Source organism: Pyrus communis, chromosome 13 (genome assembly GCF_041283825.1).
Source record: "Pyrus communis isolate YQ-2024b chromosome 13, ASM4128382v1, whole genome shotgun sequence".
NCBI classification, from domain to species: domain Eukaryota; kingdom Viridiplantae; phylum Streptophyta; class Magnoliopsida; order Rosales; family Rosaceae; genus Pyrus; species Pyrus communis.
The window spans coordinates 26,188,943-26,209,685 of NC_142577.1; the positions used below are offsets into that span (position 1 = coordinate 26,188,943).

Here is a 20,743-nt window from a genome sequence, read left to right on the forward strand (position 1 = left end):
GTTCCCGTTACAATAAAAAATTTCTCCTCCACCATTAGGAGAACATATTCCAAAAGGACCAATCCCGTGAGGCCCAAACTACACATCCATCCCTATGCAGCTGGTCCCCCTTTCTAAAACCTGGCCACCAGCAGCAGCTTTCTCTTTCTTTCTCCGCCGTAACTCCTACTCCCCATTCTCCTCACTCTCCACTTCTCCTCCTCCTCTTCTTCCCCAGCTACCTACGGACAGTGCCGTCATGGCGCCCCACTCGAAAGACGACGCGTATCTCGAGGCCGTAATCCCGAAGCGCATCAAGCTCTTCGAGGCCATCCAGGCTCAGCAGCTCGCCCACCGCCAGTCCCTTCCCTCCGATCCAATCAAGTAAGCACTAAACCCTAAGCCCTAACTCTTCCGGGTTTTGGGTATTTGAATTTTGATTTTTTGTTTGGGTTTTGTAGGATTACTTTGCCGGGCGGACAGGAGAAGGAAGGGAAGAGGTGGGTGACTTCGCCATTTGACATTGCCAAGGATATTTCGAAGAGCTTGGCGTCCAGCGCTGTGATTGCAAAGGTCAATGGGGACCTGTGGGACATGAGCCGTCCTCTGGAAGGGGACTGTGAGCTTAAGCTCTTCAAGTTTGAAGACGATGAAGGGCGTGATACTTTCTGGCATTCTAGTGCTCACATTCTCGGACAGGTATGAAAGTTGTCGAATTTATGGTTTGTTGGATTGCATTTTGAGGGTTTTATAGTGTTTTTGACTTTCGATACGTTGCAGGCACTTGAGGTTGAGTATGGATGCAAGCTCTGCATTGGTCCGTGCACTACTAGAGGAGAGGTTTGATTATGTACCTTTAGCCTTGGATATATTACCATGCTGATTGACTTTGAGTTTTTGAGTTATTAGTTTGTTTATGCTATGTTATCATGTGTTTTCATTTGTATGACTTTTGGATTATGCCAGTTCTGGTTCTTCAAATACTGTGTAAATTTTCTCGTGAAAAGTAATTTAGTCTTGGAGACGATTTCATTAAAACTTTTTATTTTCAAATTTACCATGCAACACGTCTAACCGTGATATAATAGTTGTTTTCTGTTGTCTGTACATGCTTCTGTACTTGTCTACTCCGTGGTTGACATTGCTGTTTGGATGAAACTCTATGTGCTTGTGTTGTTCTTTTCATTTGCAATTTTATCACATGGATATTGAACTTTTGTGCTCCCACTCTTGGAAATGAATTTGTATAGAGTTCCTTAACTGCTATCAGTTTCTGGATTACTCATTTGGCTCGCTTGTGAAATTCAATAACAGGGTTTCTATTACGATGCGTTCTACGGTGATTTGGGCTTGAATGACGAACACTTCAAGGACATTGCCTCAGCGGCAGACAAGGCTGTTAAGGTATTGTTTGCACTCTTGTAGAAAAGTTAATGTACACCTTTCTTATGGAGGAATTGCTTGCTCCTTTACGGGTAGCAAAATCAATAAGTTGTTGTTTCAACATTTTTGTCTTTCTTGTTGAGATTCCTTGATTGATTGCAGATTGTTGCTTCAGTATTTTTATCTGGTTTGTTGAAACTCCTTTGACTGGTTTGTTGCATCTTTATCCCCAGGGTAAACAACCTTTTGAGCGTATTGAAGTCACAAGAGAACAAGCCCTTGAGCTTTTCTCTGATAATCAATTCAAGGTAAGTGAAGCTGCTCAGTTTGTTTCTCATCAGTAACTGATTGTTATCTACTCTTCTTATCTGCATTCCATACTCTCAAATAGCAATATCAGATGTGTTTTTTTCTTCACTAATTTTAATCAGGTTGAAATCATCAATGATCTTCCGGCAGACAAAACTATAACAGTATATAGATGTGGCCCCTTGGTTGACTTGTGTCGTGGGCCCCATATACCAAATACTTCTTTTGTCAAAGCATTTGCATGTTTGAAGGTATGTGTTCTCATGACATTTTAGATCTGTAGAATATGTTTATTCTTGTATGCATGCATTGTATGTGTATGTTTAACTTATGAATGTGTAACTTTAGGCTTCTTCAGCCTACTGGAGGGGAAATAAAGATCGTGAAAGTTTACAGAGAGTCTATGGAATATCATATCCTGATAAGAAAAGTTTGCAGGTGATATTTTATTTTTTTAACCTTTTATGGGGTTTTGGATTTTCTTAGCAGTATCTGAAATCTTTTCTCGTGATGTTCACCTTATATTGAAGTAACAAATACCATATCAAAAGATGTGGCAGGTCTGATGATATTTATAGAAATTGAGAAGTAGTCAGGTTATGAATTGTATTGGATAGGACTAGAACCTATGCCAATATCTTCTATTGGATATTGGTCTTGGATTATTTTACTTACCATCATCAACTTTATCTGCAGCTATATATCCAGAAGCTGGAAGAAGCAAAAAAGTATGACCACAGACTGTTGGGTACAAAGCAGGAGCTCTTTTTTTGTCACCCACTTAGGTATGTATGGAGCTAATACTTCCTCATTCTATAAGTGATCAAGATTCCCCATGATTTCCATTTGATTTTTTCTTCTTGTCAAACTCAGCCCAGGAAGTTGGTTCTTCCTCCCTAATGGAACTCGGATTTATAACAAACTAATGGAGTTTATAAAAAATCAATATAGAGAACGAGGCTATAAAGAGGTGACAATTAATGTTCGGTTTTTACATCATCCTAGTAATCTTAAATAATTTTTACCTAATTTGCTATTCTTTGGTAGGTTATATCACCAAACATGTACAATATGCAACTTTGGGAAACATCTGGTCATGCTGCTAATTACAAAGAGAATATGTTTGTATTTGAGGTGAGTTTTGACATTATAGTATTGTGATCAGTTATATCATCTTTATGCTTAACTTAAAAGAACTGAACTTACGATGACATATTTTATTTTTTCTGGATATGACTAAAGAGTGAATACCAAATTTTGGCTACATACATCTTAATCTGATGATAGCTAATCCTGTGCCACCTAAACTTGTCTGATTGTTTACGGGAACTTTGTATACCTGATGTCATGAAGGGGTCTCTTACATATGATTGAGATTTTCATTGAGTAGTTATTCTGTGTGGCTGAGCAGGACTATGTTTAACTACCAGACCATTACAATATTTGCTGTGGAAATGAGCAATATGTTTAAACTGCTGGATATTGCATTTTCTCTTGCAGATTGAGAAACAAGAATTTGGATTGAAGCCAATGAATTGCCCAGGGCATTGTTTGATGTTTCAGCATAGGGTTCGCTCATATAGAGGTATGCTTTTTAACAAAATTTTCTTTACCTTTTCTTTCGAATTGCTTGATAAGAAAGTCCTCTGTATAAGGAGGTCATTTTATGGATGCCTGCGTGATCTTTTACTTGGATTTGTTTTCTTTTTCTCTAAGGATGTAGTTTAGGGGCCGTTTGATAACCATTTCGTTTTCAGTTTTCAGTTTTTGTATTCATTTTTTTTAAAACTGAAATCTTGTTTGGTAACTACTTTTTGATTTCATTTAAAAAAAAAAAAAAAACTGAAAACTACTTGAGTTTCAAAATTTGGCCTTGAGTTTTCACTTTTCTTTTTTTTTTTTTTTTTTTTTACTGAAAACTGAAACTGAAAGTAGTTGCCCAACAAGTGAAAACTGAAAACCAAAATCTAAAAACTGAAAATGAAATGGTTATCAAACAGCCCCTTAGTTTGGCCTTGTTGGCTTGGACCATCTCCTAAGGAGATGTCAAAAATGCCACATAGACGTATAACAGTAACAATTAACATACCATTTACTCCAACCGAGATGTCAAAGATGACATGGACAAAGAGATGTCAAATTTGAAGCTGCCTTCAAATTTGATTTTGCTATTTCCAAAGGCATTCCACTTTCCTTACCTTAAATGCTAGCATTTTTTTAGTATTTTATTATTATTTTTAAACCGATAACAACCCAACTATTATTAATTTTGTTTAAAAAAAACATAAATAAAGCAATAAATTTTGGCATATTGGGTGGAAGAAAAATCTTGACAATATGTCAAATTGCCAAGTCATCCATCAAATTGAAATTTGATGTTTCCTTTGGAGATGCTCTTAGCAGTTTTCTTGTTTCTCTTTGGTGTAGTTTGGGGGCCGTTTGATAACCATTTCGTTTTCAGTTTTCACTTTTTTTGAAAACTGAAATCTTGTTTGGTAACTATTTTCAGATTTCATTTAAAAAAAAATGAAAACGGAAAACTACTTGAGTTTCAAAATTTGGCCTTGAGTTTTCACCTTTCATCTTTTTTATTGAAAACTGAAACTGAAAGTAGTTGCCCAACAAGATTTCAGTTTTCAGTTTTCAATAAAGTGAAAACTGAAAACTGAAAACCAAAAACTAAAAACTGAAAACGAAACGGTTATCAAACGGCCCTGTAGTTTGGGCCTTGTTGGCTTCTTGAGCAGTTTTCTTGTTTCTTTTTGGATGTTCTTGTCTTTCTTTATTCGGACAGATCTCTTGTACATTTTGTGTTGTACGCTTTTTTAGTCTCTAAAATATTTCCAGTTCAGCAAGAAAGTCATTAGTTTACATGATTGAGTTCAGTATAATTTTGAGTTGTTACTTTTGGCTTGAGTCTCTCGGTATGAGTTGTTTCTATGTTGCATTTTTCTGGTTATTTCTTAATGTAACATGACTATTAAAGTTTTTTTTTGTTACAAAGAAATTTTAAAGTTTTTATTGGGATGCGGGTGCTTGGTATTTTTTTTACCTTATTAAAGTTGTGATAGCCCATGCTTTGCTTCTGAGTACTAGAAATTGCTACTTTATGTGACATTTTTGCACCATACGCATTTTCATCTGTCTTTTTTTTTAAACCTTGATGACAGAACTTCCACTTAGACTGGCTGATTTTGGTGTTTTGCATCGCAATGAGGCCAGTGGTGCACTGACTGGATTAACACGCGTACGGAGATTCCAGCAGGTATACTTTCAATGCCTTGGTTTTAGCTTAACCTAGCTGTTAATTTAGGTGTCTCATGTTCATCCTGAACCTGCTTTGTAAACAAATAAACATTTTAGATTATCCTGGCTTCAGATTTGTTAGTTCATTAGGAATAGGAGTTCATATTTCTTTTATGCTTGCCAGTGCCCCTAATGATGCACTTTATTATCGGAAGATTTATATTTTTCGTCAGTTCTCTTCTATTAATTTTCTGATTATATATACTCTTCTGACATGTTTTAGTAATATCCAACAGGATGATGCCCATATCTTTTGCAGGGAGTCCCAAGTGAGTTGAGCTTAATTAAATTGTACCTACTGTTTACAACTTGACCTTTTTTTTTTAATTTTTTTGTTTTGTTTCGTTCTTAAGACTTTTGGTTTTTGGTGCTTCTGTTGTCAGGTGAAAGATGAAGTAAAGCGTGTCTTAGATTTCATCCAGTATACTTATAACATTTTTGGCTTTTCTTTCGACCTGAAGCTATCAACAGTAAGATTCTTATTACCTGGGCTTAAAGCTTCAAACCTCTTGACTTCATTACTTAAGGATGCAGATTCAAATTTGTTGTGTTGTACAACATCTTGTACTTATGTTGCAGATGCCAGAAAAACACATGGGAGATCTGGCAACATGGGAGAAAGCTGAGGCTGCTCTTGCAGATGCATTAAATGAGTTTGGCAAGCCTTGGCAGGTACTTTTACCTTGTGCTTTAGTCGCTCTCAAACATGGTGGAGGATTCTCTCCCTTTCCCTCCCCTCCTGTTTAAACAGTTATGATTAAGTCACGTCAACATCTTGTATTGATTTTTTTTAGAGACAAAAAAAAAAAAAAAAAAAAAAAAAAAAAAAAAAAAAAAAAAAAACTATGAGAGGAGGGGAGAGAATTTTACTCCCTCAAACATATAGTGAACTCCTCATTTGGCACCTTATGCAGTATGAACATAAAGTTTATACAATCTTCATTGTAGGTGGAGCCAGGGTGGTTATATTTCTTTTTTAGTGCAGTCCAACCTAGTTCAAACCTCATTGCAGCTGAGCAGCATATTTAATAAAGCAAAATTTGTTTCGCTGGAACGTTGTATTGAATGGATAGATTTGACTCATTAAGCCATTTTCTACTCCACCATTTTACCATTGACATAAATTGAACTGAGTACTTTCTGTTATTGCTTAGTTGCCAATCTGGTCCATTATCTGTGCTTTGTTTTCTTTAGCTATGTGTTAATGGCCCCTGAATTTCTTGCCTTTGTCTGAATGCTTACATTGTTAGTCTTGCTACACAGATAAATGAAGGGGATGGTGCATTTTATGGACCAAAAATAGATATCAGTGTATCTGATGCACTGAACAGAAAATACCAGTGCGCAACACTACAGGTACTAATGATCAATTCTTTGATGGTTACACCGCTTTCAGTTTTTCTTCTTGTTGTTCCTCCTATGTAACTATCTAGCTATCATTGAAACAATATTCTGGTTGCAGCTTGATTTTCAGCTTCCACAAAAATTCGAGCTGAATTACTCTGCAGAGGGGGAAGAAGGCAAGTTGGAGAGACCTGTTATGATACACAGAGCTGTTTTAGGCTCCGTTGAGCGTATGTTTGCTATACTGTTGGAGAACTACAAAGGGAAATGGCCCTTCTGGCTTAGTCCACGTCAGGCAATTGTTTGCCCTGTCTCAGACAAATCCCAACCTTATGCTCTGGAGGTAGTATGTTAGTGCTTTTCCGGTTATTGGTTGACCACTATAAGGTTCTATGAACTTTTTTCTGTTCCCCTTCTGGATCTTAGATCTATATAAATGCAGTTGATGATGTATATACACTTGCTGGTTTTGATAGTTGATGAAACTGAGGGCTGGTTTGGTATTGCTGTGCTTTGAAAAAAAGTTGCTTCTGCTGTGCTGTGAGAATAAGCAGCTGTGAAATAAAGCAGCAGAGTGTTTGGTAAACTTTTTTGTAAAAGTGCTTTTGAAAAAAAAAAAGCCAGTATTATAGTGTTTGGTAAACTTTTATGTAAAACAGATGTGAAAAAAAGCCGATTTTTCAAAGCTGGGTTTTGCAGCTTCTTGTTTTTGGCTTTTTTTCATCCAAAAATGTGAAAAAAAACTGAAGCTGAATATTTACCAAACACAAAAACAACTCCCAACTTTTTTTGATACCAGCTTTTTTCAGAATAACCTCAGTACCAAACCAGGCCTGAATATACTGCTCAGTTTTAAGTTCAATTTATCTTTAAATGCATCATGTTATGGGTAGTATAAAATGCTTGAGTGAGATTTACGGCGGTTTAAATTATTTTATATTATATTGTGTAGAAAAACTGTTGCAATTTTGTAGGTTCGGGATCGTATCCATCAAGCTGGTTATTATGTTGATGTTGACACTACTGATAGAACCATTCAGAAAAAGGTAAGAATTCATACTGTTGTCCTCTGCACCAAGCTTGACTTTTTTGGTCTCGTTTTGTTTGTATTTTTACGGGTTATTGGACGTCCGTTGGGCTTATTAGTAGTTCCGTAGTGGGAGCTGGCTCTCTCACATCTCATAAACCCGGCCAACTCTGGTGAAAACAGGATTGGTTCAATGGATTGTTTTTTGTTGCCTGACTGTTTGGCTCTGCAGGTACGAGAAGCTCAGATAGCACAGTACAACTACATTTTAGTTGTGGGCGAGGAAGAAGTCAAGAGTGGACAGGTTCTCTTCATTTCTATTTCTCTAGATTATTTAAGTTATCCTTCGACCGGTCTGTTTTGGTTAATTTACATGATAAACAAAACTGAAAAAATTTACTTCGAGAGCATCAAACAACACGGGTCACGGGTCACCTTAGTATCTGGTTCCTTCTCGTGTTAGTTATGCTGAACTTCTGCTATTCTGTTGAGAAGCTAATCTTTGATTCGTATTGTTCCAGGTGAGCTTACGGGTGAGAGACAAGGGAGATGTCACCGTAATGACTATGGACAATCTACTCCAGCACTTCAAGGCCGAAGTTGAAGCGTTCCATTAGAAAGATTTGCTTTTTAATTTTCTTATTTAAGATTAAGATTGATGGTGGGTGACTTCAGGAATTTAGAATACTATGAATGCGTTTGTTGTTTTACCATTGTTCTAACGATCCTTTCCATCAGCTGTACTGCCCATATTTGTTTTCAATTTTGTATTTATTTATAAAGTTTCTGTTCCCACAACTCAGCTCTCTTCATCAAATGTATACATCCTCTTGCCGTTTGCAGTTGTCCTATTTTCTGCGAGCCTTTGACTCGTCCACAGACGAAGTAATTAAACAAGTGCATTATTCATTGGGTGCATTTTTGCTCATCTCCTCAAGTGGCGATAATGCTTACTACTCTAATTGTAACATTGGATGTGTTTAAGTTTTGAGATTTGTGGCTATCTCTTCTACTGATCTCAAAATTTAAACTCATCTAACGGTGTAAAGTAGGGTGGCGAACTGAAATACTCCCTTATTCATAAGATCAAGATCGCCCTTACATTATAGTGTAATATTAGGATTATATATATGAGAGCTTGCTAATTAACAATGTTAGAAATAATCAATCTGCATTCCTATATATAAATTAAGCTGACGACCAAATAAAAGCAATTAAAAACTACTAATACTTGCTTAATTAATAATTAGTCGTGATGGAAATGCTGTTGCTGTTGACGGGAATAAGCGGACATAGAATTGCTGGTTTCACCGACGTTTTGGTAATCCGACGGCCTATATTCTTCGTTACGGTCATGACTGTCATCATGATCAGTAGTCTCCTGCTTGGCCGCTTTCTGCTTGGTCATTGCCATGAAGTCCACAGGTCCATGAGATAACACAAACTGGGATTGATCGTGCGGCTGTGGATGATGATGATGATGATCGTCATTCGTCGGCACGACGGAGGGAAGCTTAGAGAGGAGGGCTTCAAGGCTGCTCATAGAGGGGGTTATGTTTTTCAGTGGAACTACTTGACTAGGGTTGAGATATTGGGGATGATCATACATGAAGTCATGAGTTGGAGGTGGTGCAAGAGGGTTTGTGCCACCTTGGAAATGCCATGCATGTTGAGGATGATTATGATAATCTGGGGTGGGACCGTATGCATAGCCATGATGACGATCAGGCTTGAAGGGGAAGGATGGAGATGATGGGTGAGGGAGAAGCACTCCGGGGATGCTTTCGATGTAGCTGAACTTCTTTCTTAGCAGAACTACATAGCTCAAGTCTTCAATCACCTGCAGGATTTGCAAACATGCAATAATATTTTGCAGTCTTTGATGTACGGTTAAAGTTTATCTCATGATGTCGTTTTGAATCAATTTATGTACAGTTGCTTTAGTTTAGAGAAAGAATATCGTTTCCTATAAAAAAACAAACATTCAATAGCATTCAATAGTACTTGAGAGAGAGAGAGAGAGAGAGAGAGAGAGAGAGAGAGTCCAGAGCCTCACCTTGTGAACAGCTCCTAACTGAACGACACCTTCTCTAACTGCTATCAGGGCTATGGTCTGCAGGATATTTTAATCAAAATCAAATCAAACATTTAGAAACAAAATTATTATAAAAAGATTTTGGAATTTTTGTGATGTGGGGTTTAAAAATGCTTAATTAAGTACCTTTATGCCAGACTGGAATTGGGCTTCCCATGTTCTAGGTTGCTGAGGCAAAAAAAAAGTAAAAATTAAAAACCTAATGACATGTACAGACAAATTGTATTGAAACAAAACTGGGGATCGAGGGTGTAGTTATATAAAAAATTTGGATGTAATTAATTAGTATATGCCACATGAAATGACAAACTGAATCATATATAGAACCATTGATCAGGAGCAGTTAAATTAATTAATAAATTTCGTATTATATTTATATACCATGTCTGCTGAGTTATGCCATCCTGATAAGAAGTTGATTTCTTGATCATTTGGTTCTTTGTGTATCCACTTATGACCATGATCTGCCGCCACTTTCCCGATCAACCTATATAACAACAATCACCAGTTGATTAATTAGTATTGTCAGAGATCAGTAATCCGGTACACCCAGAGAAAAACAAAATTAAAACCAGTCCAATATTTAATTGGTTAATTAATTAATCATATATATATATATATATATATATATGTTTCTTCATAACTAGGTTAATTACCCTTCTCCATAGTTGTAGATCTCATGGGACATCTTGAAGAAAAGCTCAGGTTGCAGGCCATTGTATTGTTGAAATTGATCGCTTAAGTTGCTATACATTGATGAAGGTCCCGCAGGGCACTGATCAGAACTGGAGTTGATCTGATCATGAGCCGGTGAGGAGGCACCAAAGTTGCAGAATCCATCTTCCCAAACCAATATCCTGCATGTACACATATATAAACCTAGCTATGAGTCTATTTTATACTATCAAACTAAATTAAAAAAATTGATTAAATTAATATATACCAGTTCCTTCTGTTTCCTCTTGACCTATCATAAGCTCCATGACCTTCCCATCTGTTATAAAACCAAAATTATTAACTAAAATATCAATTTTAATATACTAAGTGGGAACTGTAAGAAAAAGTACGAAAAAAACCATTTTTCTGTAATTATTTTGGAAACATTTTCAGTATTTTGGTCTGCTTACTTGGGCGGTGGATAGTTTCTAGGGAGGATCCTCCAGAAGACTGCATAAATCCACTGAGAGTTTTCGTGATTGCACAAGCTTCTCAGGGTGTGTTGAAGCAGATGAGTCACAGCGAAGGGGTTCAGATGTTCTTCCATATCTCTCAAATGTTTTCCTTAATTACCTTCTTCCTTTCTCTCTCCTCTTCCAATCTTTACCTATCTTCAAGAGAAGCAAAACCCCAACGTCCTATCCCCCTTTATATACTCTTCTCTCTCTGAGTAGTGTGAAAGACTGAAGTGAAATAATTTTTTCTTTGGTTACTTTTACCAAAATGTTTCCCTGAGGCCCCACCTTGTATTTCTTCCCGGTTCCCGACGGTCTTGATTTCTACCCCTTGATTCAAAAACTACCATCCCATCTCATGAGCAGTATTAATTATTACCTCATTCAAATTATGATGAACTATTAGAGAAACGACCAAACCTTATTATTCTCATCAAACTACATCATGAGTAGTTTCAGTATCATTTATCTGACTTCTGACACACTTATTTCGAAATGTGAAGCTGAAGGAAGTTTGCATTTTATCGTAAAGGGTGTGCTATCTACACATCCTATTTTTACTTCTCACAAAACTCTTGTTAATTTTTGTCATTTGATTTTCTTCAATTCATCTGATTCAACGACCAAAATTAGAAGGTTTTGTGAGAAGTAAAAAAATGTGTGTGAATATCACACCCCTTGTCGTAAAATAAACTGATCATATGAGTAGTACGTAAATTAGCTATTTATAAGCACATGCAAGGTCTTTCAGTTAATTGACATGAGATTCACACTCTCAACAATGACCTCATCAAATGTGCAATCATTAAAGTCAAACACATGAACAATACATACATACATATATATATATATATATATATATATATATATATATATATATATATATTAGGTGGTGTGAGAGCACATAGGCCATTTGGCTCAACACATGAGTTAACCTTCTTTAACTATTAAGGAAGTTGAAATTCCACAATAACCAACGAGTAGGGAGTGATCCAACTCTTTATAAGCACATACAAAGTTTTTTACTTTTCCGACGTGGGATTCACACTCATTAGGTACATGCATGCTGACTTGTAGCTAGTGTGCTATATATTTATATATATTATTGCTGCTAGAGTCCGATAGAGATATTGTACATGTAGTCAAAACAATGGACGCAAGAGCTATTAGGGTTTGAGTAGGATAAGGATCCTCTCTAGATCTTCTTTGTAGGGATCTGGAAGATCAATCAATCACGACAGTTTATCGTACATCGTGCGGTCAGAAATCATTTTAAATTTAAATTTTAAAATTGAATATAAATAGTATCTAACGAAAACTAACCGCACGATATATGATGAACGGTTGTGATTGATGGATCCCCCGGATCCCCACAAAGAGGATCCACAGAGGATCCTTTTCCGTTCGAGAAACCTTAGTCCATAATACACGTACAGAGTTGCAGCTTGTAACAGTACTTACCTTCCGTTACTTCATAATGTCACTTTTACAATTATTAGAGGGACGGCCATTACCAAGCTTTGCAGATAAGGTGGAAAAGTTGGAACCAGTTTAAGAACAGTACTCGATCTCATCGCTGAGACGAACCATGTTACATAAAAATGTTGACGGTAACAATTTTCGCACTTTTGAGTTTGACGCTTTCAACGTTTCAAATTGAATATTTTATAATTGGCCTAATTGGATTAATAGTTTTTGTGGTGATAAGGTAGTTGAAAGATAACTCCTGTGGTGAAAAAAATTAGGATTTAAGTCCATGTGGTAAAATCTGTTAGAATTTATGCACTAAATTAAAAATTCCGTCAAATTTTTGTTAATTAGTAGCACGTGAGCCGCACATATTAGGCTAAAGCAAAACTCTCCATACACGTATTAGGCTAAAACGGACTTCTCCATTAATTGTTAACGTGTAGGGTTAGCTCACGTGCTAATAATTAACAGAAAGTTGACGAAACTTTCAATTTTAGGCATAAATCCTAACAAACTTTACCACGGGGGCTTAAATCCTATTTTTTTTTACCACATGAGCTATCTTCCAACTACCCTATCACCACGGGGACTATTAATCCAATTAAGCCTTTATAATTTTTTAACTTTAGTAAAGAGTGTTAGATTTTTAAAAAGGAAAACTAATGAAAAGAGTTTGAAAACTTTGAGTTTTAACGATAAGGACAAAGTAAATGGTAAAGTGAATAGTATTAGGATTGACTTTTTAGTGTAAAAATGTGGTTTTTCGTTAAAGTAACTAATATTGGGAGCTTTTCGTTAAAGTTTCTTTTTAAAATTAAATACAAATAGTATCTGACGAAAACAAACCGCACAATGTACGATGAACAGTTAGAATGTGAAAATCTCTAAAATCCCCATAATGTGGATCCGGATAGGATCCTCTTCCTTCCTTCGTAGCTCGATCAGATCAGTCTCAGTTAGTTAGAGAATTCAGATAATAGATTAAAAGAACAAGCGCAGTGCAAAGTTGAAGTGCTTGAGGCTTTGAGCTCCCTCTCTCTCTCTCTCTATCTCTTCCACTGTTTTTGTGTGCAGAACATGATGACCAAAAGGAGCTATCAGTGGTTTTATTTCCCCACCCTGACACAAAGGAAATTTTGACAGAAACATTGTACCGTCCCTTTGACCGCCCTTTTCTTTTTAGTAGAAACCGTCGTCTCATTAACGCCATGCAGTAAATGTCATGTGTAAATTTTAGTTACAGCAAATAGCCAAACATTTGATAGTGACGGACATTGCCATCTCCATAATTTTCTCTGTGGATTCTTGTCACCAAGCCAACCCCTCATGTATGTACTGTCCTCTATGAGAGAGAGAGAGACAGAGAGAGAGAGAGACAGAAGAAGAAGAAGAAGAAGATTATAATTCATAAATGGGTTCTTTTATTGTTATTTTTGGGATCTTATAATGCATGAATTTACGAGTAAATTAATAATTTGGAGACAAAGTCTGATGGTGGTGATGCAAGCAAAAGGAGGGCAACAATTGAATGGAATTTGGATTTTATTGGTGGTAGTAATGGTTTCTTGTCTACACTATATATTTTTGTTCTGTTCAATATTTGAATAGCTCTCTTCCAAAAATTGATATTTGGGTTAGAAGAGATGGTATGGAAGCAAAGAATGGCACAAGATAGTGAGAGTCCTCATGGTCAAGGATAAATTGTCCCATCCCCTTCTCCCATTTTAAGAAGTGGAATCTCTGCTCTTCCCATCCTTTCCACACCTCCCATTTGACATATTTTATATTTTTGGTTGGTGCATACAAATTTTTTTTTGGACAAGATATATGTTCTTTATTAAAAAATAGATTGTTGATATAAAATATTGATAAAACATTTACAATTAGTAGAAAGTATACTAGTAATCAACGTATCAAAGCAAGTGTCCACGTTATCGATACAAAATCCTTTGTTTCTACACAAAATATTTTGGGTAAATTACACTTTACTACATCAGGTTTGAGATCTATTACAATTGCATACAAAATCTTCAAAACATTTGATTTTCATACCTTACCTACTATTTTATTTCAATATAGTACATTCGTTACATTTTACATCCATTGATCCGTTAAGAGCTGACGTGGAAAGAGCTGATGTGGCTGCCATAGTTGTGCCATGTGGCTGCCAAATTTATGCCACGTGACAAAAAATATTTTTTTATTCATTTAAAAATAATTAATTAAAGAAAAGGAAAAAAAAAAAAAAAAAAAAACCCAAAACCCATCTTCTTCCCAGACCCCCCTTCCCTGCAACCTAAACCGTCCATCCCACCCCACCCCACCTCCCCCGCAACCCCCCCACCCCACCCCATCCCCAACTCCCCGCAACCCCCCCACCCCAGCCCACCCCCCTCCACCGCAACCCACCCCACCGAAAACCTTCAAAAAACCCAGCTGAGTTTTTTGGAGCGAGAGTTGCAGAAGACACGCAGAGGTGCCCCCACGGAGACAAGGAGAAGAAGACGGGTCGGGTCTTGTAGCTGTTTTCTCCTTCTCAGTCCACTTCTCTTCACTCACTCTCACTCTCTCTCTCTCTCTCTCTCTCTCTCTCTCTTTCTTCTTTCTCTCTCTAGAATTCCCTTTACTTTGCCCTTCCCAAAACCCCTACTCCCTCATTTCGTCTCGGGAATTCAATTCCCCCTTTTGATTTTGGGGTTTTGGGTGGGGTGGGAGGTGGGGGTGGGGGTTTAGGTTGCAGGGAAGGGGGGGTCTCATGAAGAAGATGGGTTATGGGTTTTTTTTTTTAATAATTTTTTCTTTAATTAAATTTTTTTTGCCACGTGGCATAAATTTGGTAATCATGTGACACACCTATAGTCACGTCAATTCTTAACGGATCAATGGATGAAAAATATAACGGATGTATTATATTGAAATAAAATAGTAGGTGAAGTATGAAAGTAAAATGTTTTGAATATATTATATGCGATTATAATAGATCCCAAATTTAAGATCGTAAAGTGTATTTTACCCAAATATTTTTGTATATATATATATATATATGTGTGTGTGTAGCTTTGTTAATTTGTATGGTGATTATGAGACACTAAGAGACAGTATCTTAGTAATGCATACACTAAAGCGGGCATATGATCTCCCTCTCCCACCACACAACTTCGGTATATATTTAAATTGATTACTTTATGTGAAAGGTTGGTATAGGAGCAGAGAATGGGAGGTGGGGGATCAATGTAATTTGATCTTGTTTGGAATGTTTGATATTGTATTTTATTTTTAGAGGTGATGGGTTATTGCATTGGGTAGATTGCCTATTTTGTCTTAAAATGGCAGAAACATTAACTAGGGCTCAGTTATTTGGTTATTTAGGTTCCCTGTGATTTTTTAATGTCCAAAACTCTAAATTTCAGGTTTTCTTGGAGTGATGAAATGTCTTGTCCATTTAACCAAATGATTTGTTTTCACATTGATTAATAAAATGGAATCCACACTCCCAAAATGCTTGTGTCACAATTCGGTGGTTTTTTTTTTCCAAGAGAAAGTGATGAGTTACGTTCATAAAATAAAAGCATTACTGTCCTGAGAGAAAAAACTTTATTCATCATACCATAAGGAATTAAGTGCATCAATCTACACTAGAAATTGCGACTACTAATACAACCTATATCACTTCTACTCAGAGCAATTGAAAGGAGACACGCTTCCGATGGAACGATATTTGTTTCCCTAAAATATACAAACTTAAGAAAACCCATTTAATTATTTGGGTAATTAACTGTATTTTACATCATAAAATTTGGAATCATTTGCAAAATGAGTTACATTTTTTTTTTTTTTTAAATTTTTGCATAAAACCCCACGTGGTACCACTTTAACCTCTACGTGAATTTTATTGTTTAGTTACGTGCTGATGTGGCATAGACTTAACACATATTTTAAGCACTTGTTGACCGTCAATTTCATAACAGGATTAAAATAGTAAAAGAGTAAAGTACTAAACATTGAAATTGACGGTCAACGAGTGCTTAAAATGTGAGTAAAGTCTATGCCACATCAGCACGTAACGTCTAATTATTAGACGATAAAATTGACAAAGGGGTTAAATGGGTGCAATTCAAAAACCATATGGTGAAAAATGTAAAAATTGAAATCTTGTGGCTTATTTTCCAAATGACCCCAAAACCTTGTGGTGTACAATACAGTTAACCCTAATTATTTATATAGTCATAATCCTCAAGTAAGCATTTAACGGAAAGTTTGGAATTCCTAACTGAAGTCTCTTCATGTCAAGAAACATTCCAAACTGAACTAAACGGTGAGTCATATATATTTCTTTATCTATTTTTTTAGGCTTGGTTGATCTTTAGATCGAAAGGCTTCTTTTTGTTTTGTGCACAACCAATCAACATACATGAAACTATTTCTTTCATTTAGTTAATGCATTCATAGTGTAGGGTGATTAAAATGCGGGAAGAAGATGCCGTAGAATCCAACGAGAAAGAAAGTGTCCAAAACTAGGGTTTTTTTTTTAAATTTTTTTTTATATAGTGTGACAGAAGTTGGTCAAATGCATCAAAACACTTGGAGTTTTTTCCCTTAACAAAGAAAAACTGCAAGGCACCACGTGAAGGCATAACTGGTCACAATTTTGGCGCAGGAAAGCTTTTATGTACACATCCAATAACGAAAAGGAAAAGGGAGAAGATCAAAGAAAGATATCCCTTTTCTGGTAGCTTTTCTAACCTTTTTCATTGCTGTAAAATTGAGTCTGTCTTTCAAAGACGAAATATTCTTGGCTCCCACGCACCCCCAACACCCCCACACAGCCAAGTTTCACATATCATCAATGTAGCAAAAAGCCATCCATATATAGTACCAAAAAAGTGGCTGTAATTCAAACCTGCAATCACAAAATGGAAGATGCCCTTTCGCTCTTGGCCGTCCATCACAGGGGACGAATTAATCTAAGGTGTAGAAATACATGAGAATATTAGGGGAAAATTTTGAAAACTAGTTAAAATTCCTGTTTTTTTAGACTTAACAATTTTAACTACTCGGATGGAGATTCGAGCATTGCTTGAGAGGCGTTGAGATAGCACTCATGGATAAAGTGTGTTAATCACTTCGCCCACTCAAGCTAAACCTGGCTACTAAACTCGCACATATTAGTCCACTAAGAGATTCTAACCCCAAATCCCTATTGAAAAAATTAGGTTGCCCATCTCACAAAAAATTTCTGAGTCTGCTTGAAAGGGATTGCTCGAGCGGCCTTGAAGAAGGCTAAGTTTTTAATCCGATGGTAAAAACGGTTAGTTTTCTAAATTTTCTTATGTTATTTAGACATTTATATATATATCAAGAAATGACTAATACTTCCCCCAATCCATTGTTTTAGGTTCACAGCGTTCTTGCAAATTGAAGGGAAAAAAAATACAAGGGAAGAAAAAAAATTAAAACATGCAAGTGTGTGTGTATGATCGTTTTTGGGGCTGTGAAAGTCAGAGAAAGGATATATTTTTCAGTGTAATGGGAACATAGTCCGGTACATCAAGTGTCATATTACAAATGATTGGTATTTTTTTCAAATATTCAACCACTTGTATTATAATACTTGATATACTAGACCGTATTCACGCTACACACTTGTATTATACTCATTGTTTGCTTTTGTACTTGAAAGAATGGAAAATGATTCATCACACCGTGAAAGTTTGAAGCATGTCAATCTAGTGGACGACCCATAAGAGGATCCACCTACCCTTTATTGTGAATACAGATGTTCTACACAATTTTTAATCAATCTTTGGGGCCTTGTAGAGATTCATCCAAAATCTCCTTCCTTCATCACCATCCCTTTCACTATAAATATCATCATCATCATCATCTCATATCATATCATCCATCAGCATCATGAATAAAGTGACTCGGGACAACCAAGACACAACTAGTATATATTTCTACTGGTCCACTTATAAGCTGTCATCAAATGTGTGACATCCTTAAGGGAGTAGTTAATTAGTTTCATTATCCTCAGTGATTAGCTAGTTAAGGGGCAGTTTGATAATTATTTTATTTTTACATTTCAATTTCAATTTTCACTTTTTTTAGTTAAAAACTAAAAACTTGTTTGATAATGAAAACTAAAATTAAGCCTAAGAATGGACTGATTTTGGAAAGCAAAACTCATTAGAGCTTAATTTGGAGATGACGTGAATATATATGCTTAATTTAATTGATGAAACTTGGAGGTCTCCGGTTTGAAACCCGCTTCTGGTTTGGAAGCCAGACTTGTGGTCATGGGAGGCTAAAATGCCTATGTGAGTCTTTCTAGCCCCTGAAAGGGATGGATAATCGTAGTTTACCACCAGTTGTCTCCGTTAAAAAAAAAGGACAAAAATAACATGCATGCATGCAGAATATTCGAATTAGGTTGACAATTAGAATATGCTAATTAATCGCTGATTAAGGTTAAGTGAGATGCATGGATGGCCATGATTGCACTCATTTTAGTTGCCCCATAGAGCTTAAGTTGGAGATTACAAAAATATGTATACTTTAACTGATGGAAACATGCATGCAGAATGTTTTGGATTAGGTTGACAATTAGATTATGCTAATCATTAATTGATTTAAGGTTAAGTGAGATAGATATGAATGGCCATGATTGCACTCAATTGAGTGGGGTTGAAGGATGATGTGAGCTTCTTTGGCTAACAGAAGACTGAAAGGGACTAACAATCATAGAGAGATGGAATAGCTTAGGGCATCTATATCTCTGCAGTTGAGGACAATATGACTGAGATGTGTGGGGTTACATGGAGAAACAGAGATGGGGACTTGATGATCAAATCACACAGAAACTGCCTCCTCATCCCTTTTCTTCTCAGTTCACTAAAACCCTATTTCTCTCTCTCTTCATCTTCTAGACTGCTTTTAGGGTGTCTTGATTTATGTTCTTAGTATTATTATTGACTCATTGAATCTCTCTCTCTCTCTCTCTCTCTCTCTCTCTCTCTCTCTCTTAGCTGGCATGACACACACACACATAGTTGTATGGCCAAAGTGAAGTGAGATGTTCCTTGTTCTCTACTTTCACAGAGCAAAATATAAATAACATATTGCACATTCAGTACGTACTAGAGGAAAAAGATTTAGGACGTCAGTCTAACGATTAGTTGGATTTTCATACATGTTCACAAAGAAACGGGCTCCATTATGCACTCACCCTTTGTGAGAGTATCCTGACTACTATATATTTTCTCGTAACATATATAGGCATTAGGGTTGAGAAAAAGTACCAGCAAACTGAAGGATCAAACCGAATTTCTAGTTCTGTTCATTTTTTTTTTTAATATACAATTTGACCTATTTGGAGCTGAATGGAACCAAGTTAACCGGTGAAGTTATAGTATCCTTACATGCATCATGTGTATGTGCATAATTTTTGCAAATATAAGTTTAACAAACTAACACAGAAAAACATGATACATGACGTGTAACCGGAAACAGAAAAAGAAAACATGATACATATGTTTGACAATGGTTAGTTGGTTACAAATGTTGATAGGTTCGTGCAGATGCTTATCTAATATCTAGTTAGGCTGTTAACTTTGTACTGTGGGACATGGACCAATCAAAGCAGCTAAAATATGATCCCACATCCTCTCAAATCCCAACAATCCCCATTCAGGATTGTCCAAAGCTATGGCCCCGTTTCTTTGGACTTTATAATGCTGGGGTTGGCAACAGTCAATTCCCATTTTCTGACCGACCCATCGATAGTATGATTTTTCAGAGATACACACACACACACACTCATTACTAGGCAATATGTCCATGAAAAAAAATATAATAATTAGTCATTTTATTTCACCGCAAATTAATCAAAATATTTTGATTGTTTTTGTATGGAAATCCGGTGGATATGCCACTATCAAAGTCTCTTATCAAGGGTCCCTCGTCACTCTCTCTCTGAAGCTTTCTTTTTTTCTTTATTTGCATCAGTCAGTGAAGGAAAGAGAGGGAACGTACTTTGTACTAGTAACCAATGGCTTGCACCAACTTGTCCTTCTCCGTCTCTCTGCTAGTGCTTTCGGGTGGTACATCAACCCTCTTCTTCTAATTCTATAATCGAAATTGATGCAGCACGTTGCGAACAGAAAGATGGTCTTGTGGATTCTTACTATTGAGAATGATCAAGAACTATTGCACAAGGTTTATCTTCAATCTATTGCATTATTAGGGTTAGAAAATCGTTGAAGATGTAAAAATTTTGTAATTAGGTTAGAAAACATGACTGATACAATAAGAGCATTTTTGTCAGGTTTTTGTTTAGTCTAGCTACTGAACGTATGTCAGTCATTTTATTAAACGGCTTATCAATACATCTTCAATAATAAGTTGATATCATTTATTGTAAATAACAAAACGTATTAACTTGTTATTGATACATTGTCAACAATATCAATAGTATATTGAGTCTTTATTAAAGAGCGGACATCTTATTTCTAGTTTACCTAAGGCAGAAGTTTATTGAATAAAAGAGAGTATGTCTTAACCAAGTGAGCACTACCGAAATGTGCTCTTGCCATTTTAATTATCTTGTCTATTTTCTTTTCCAATTCTCAGCAGACAAGAACAACATCAAGGAATTCCTGA

General features: G+C 36.2%; 2 protein-coding genes across 2 annotated transcripts; one reads left to right on the plus strand and one right to left on the minus strand.

Moving 5' to 3' along the window:
• Window positions 1-8,146, plus strand: LOC137737126 (threonine--tRNA ligase, mitochondrial 1). Its single transcript, XM_068476512.2, has 20 exons — window positions 1-363; window positions 441-678; window positions 760-819; window positions 1,294-1,383; window positions 1,596-1,670; window positions 1,794-1,922; window positions 2,020-2,109; window positions 2,368-2,456; window positions 2,545-2,641; window positions 2,719-2,805; window positions 3,172-3,256; window positions 4,842-4,936; window positions 5,214-5,246; window positions 5,361-5,447; window positions 5,557-5,649; window positions 6,241-6,333; window positions 6,440-6,664; window positions 7,296-7,367; window positions 7,581-7,652; window positions 7,870-8,146. The coding sequence occupies exons 1-20, from the start codon at window positions 95-97 to the stop codon at window positions 7,963-7,965; spliced, it is 2,175 nt and encodes a 724-aa protein (XP_068332613.2). The 5' UTR covers window positions 1-94; the 3' UTR covers window positions 7,966-8,146.
• Window positions 8,147-8,402: 256 nt separating this feature from the next.
• LOC137737127 (protein RICE SALT SENSITIVE 3) lies at window positions 8,403-10,790 on the minus strand. The gene is made up of 7 exons (XM_068476513.2): window positions 10,571-10,790; window positions 10,387-10,437; window positions 10,100-10,300; window positions 9,825-9,930; window positions 9,570-9,611; window positions 9,405-9,461; window positions 8,403-9,188 (listed from the first exon to the last, which is right to left on the minus strand). The coding sequence occupies exons 1-7, from the start codon at window positions 10,705-10,707 to the stop codon at window positions 8,595-8,597; spliced, it is 1,188 nt and encodes a 395-aa protein (XP_068332614.2). The 5' UTR covers window positions 10,708-10,790; the 3' UTR covers window positions 8,403-8,594.
• Window positions 10,791-20,743: the final 9,953 nt, after the last annotated feature.

Excerpts from the sequence above, each read along its gene's own strand:
- LOC137737126 (XM_068476512.2), top strand. The coding sequence starts at position 95 with ATGCAGCTGGTCCCCCTTTCTAAAACCTGGCCACCAGCAGCAGCTTTC. Across the intron at positions 2,110-2,367 it reads CTGATAAGAAAAGTTTGCAG|CTATATATCCAGAAGCTGGA; the intron begins GTGATATTTTAT and ends CTTTATCTGCAG. Across the intron at positions 5,247-5,360 it reads TCTTTTGCAGGGAGTCCCAA|GTGAAAGATGAAGTAAAGCG; the intron begins GTGAGTTGAGCT and ends TTCTGTTGTCAG.
- LOC137737127 (XM_068476513.2), bottom strand. The coding sequence starts at position 10,707 with ATGGAAGAACATCTGAACCCCTTCGCTGTGACTCATCTGCTTCAACAC. Across the intron at positions 10,438-10,570 it reads AGAAACTATCCACCGCCCAA|ATGGGAAGGTCATGGAGCTT; the intron begins GTAAGCAGACCA and ends GTTTTATAACAG. Across the intron at positions 9,189-9,404 it reads AGTTAGGAGCTGTTCACAAG|GTGATTGAAGACTTGAGCTA; the intron begins GTGAGGCTCTGG and ends CAAATCCTGCAG.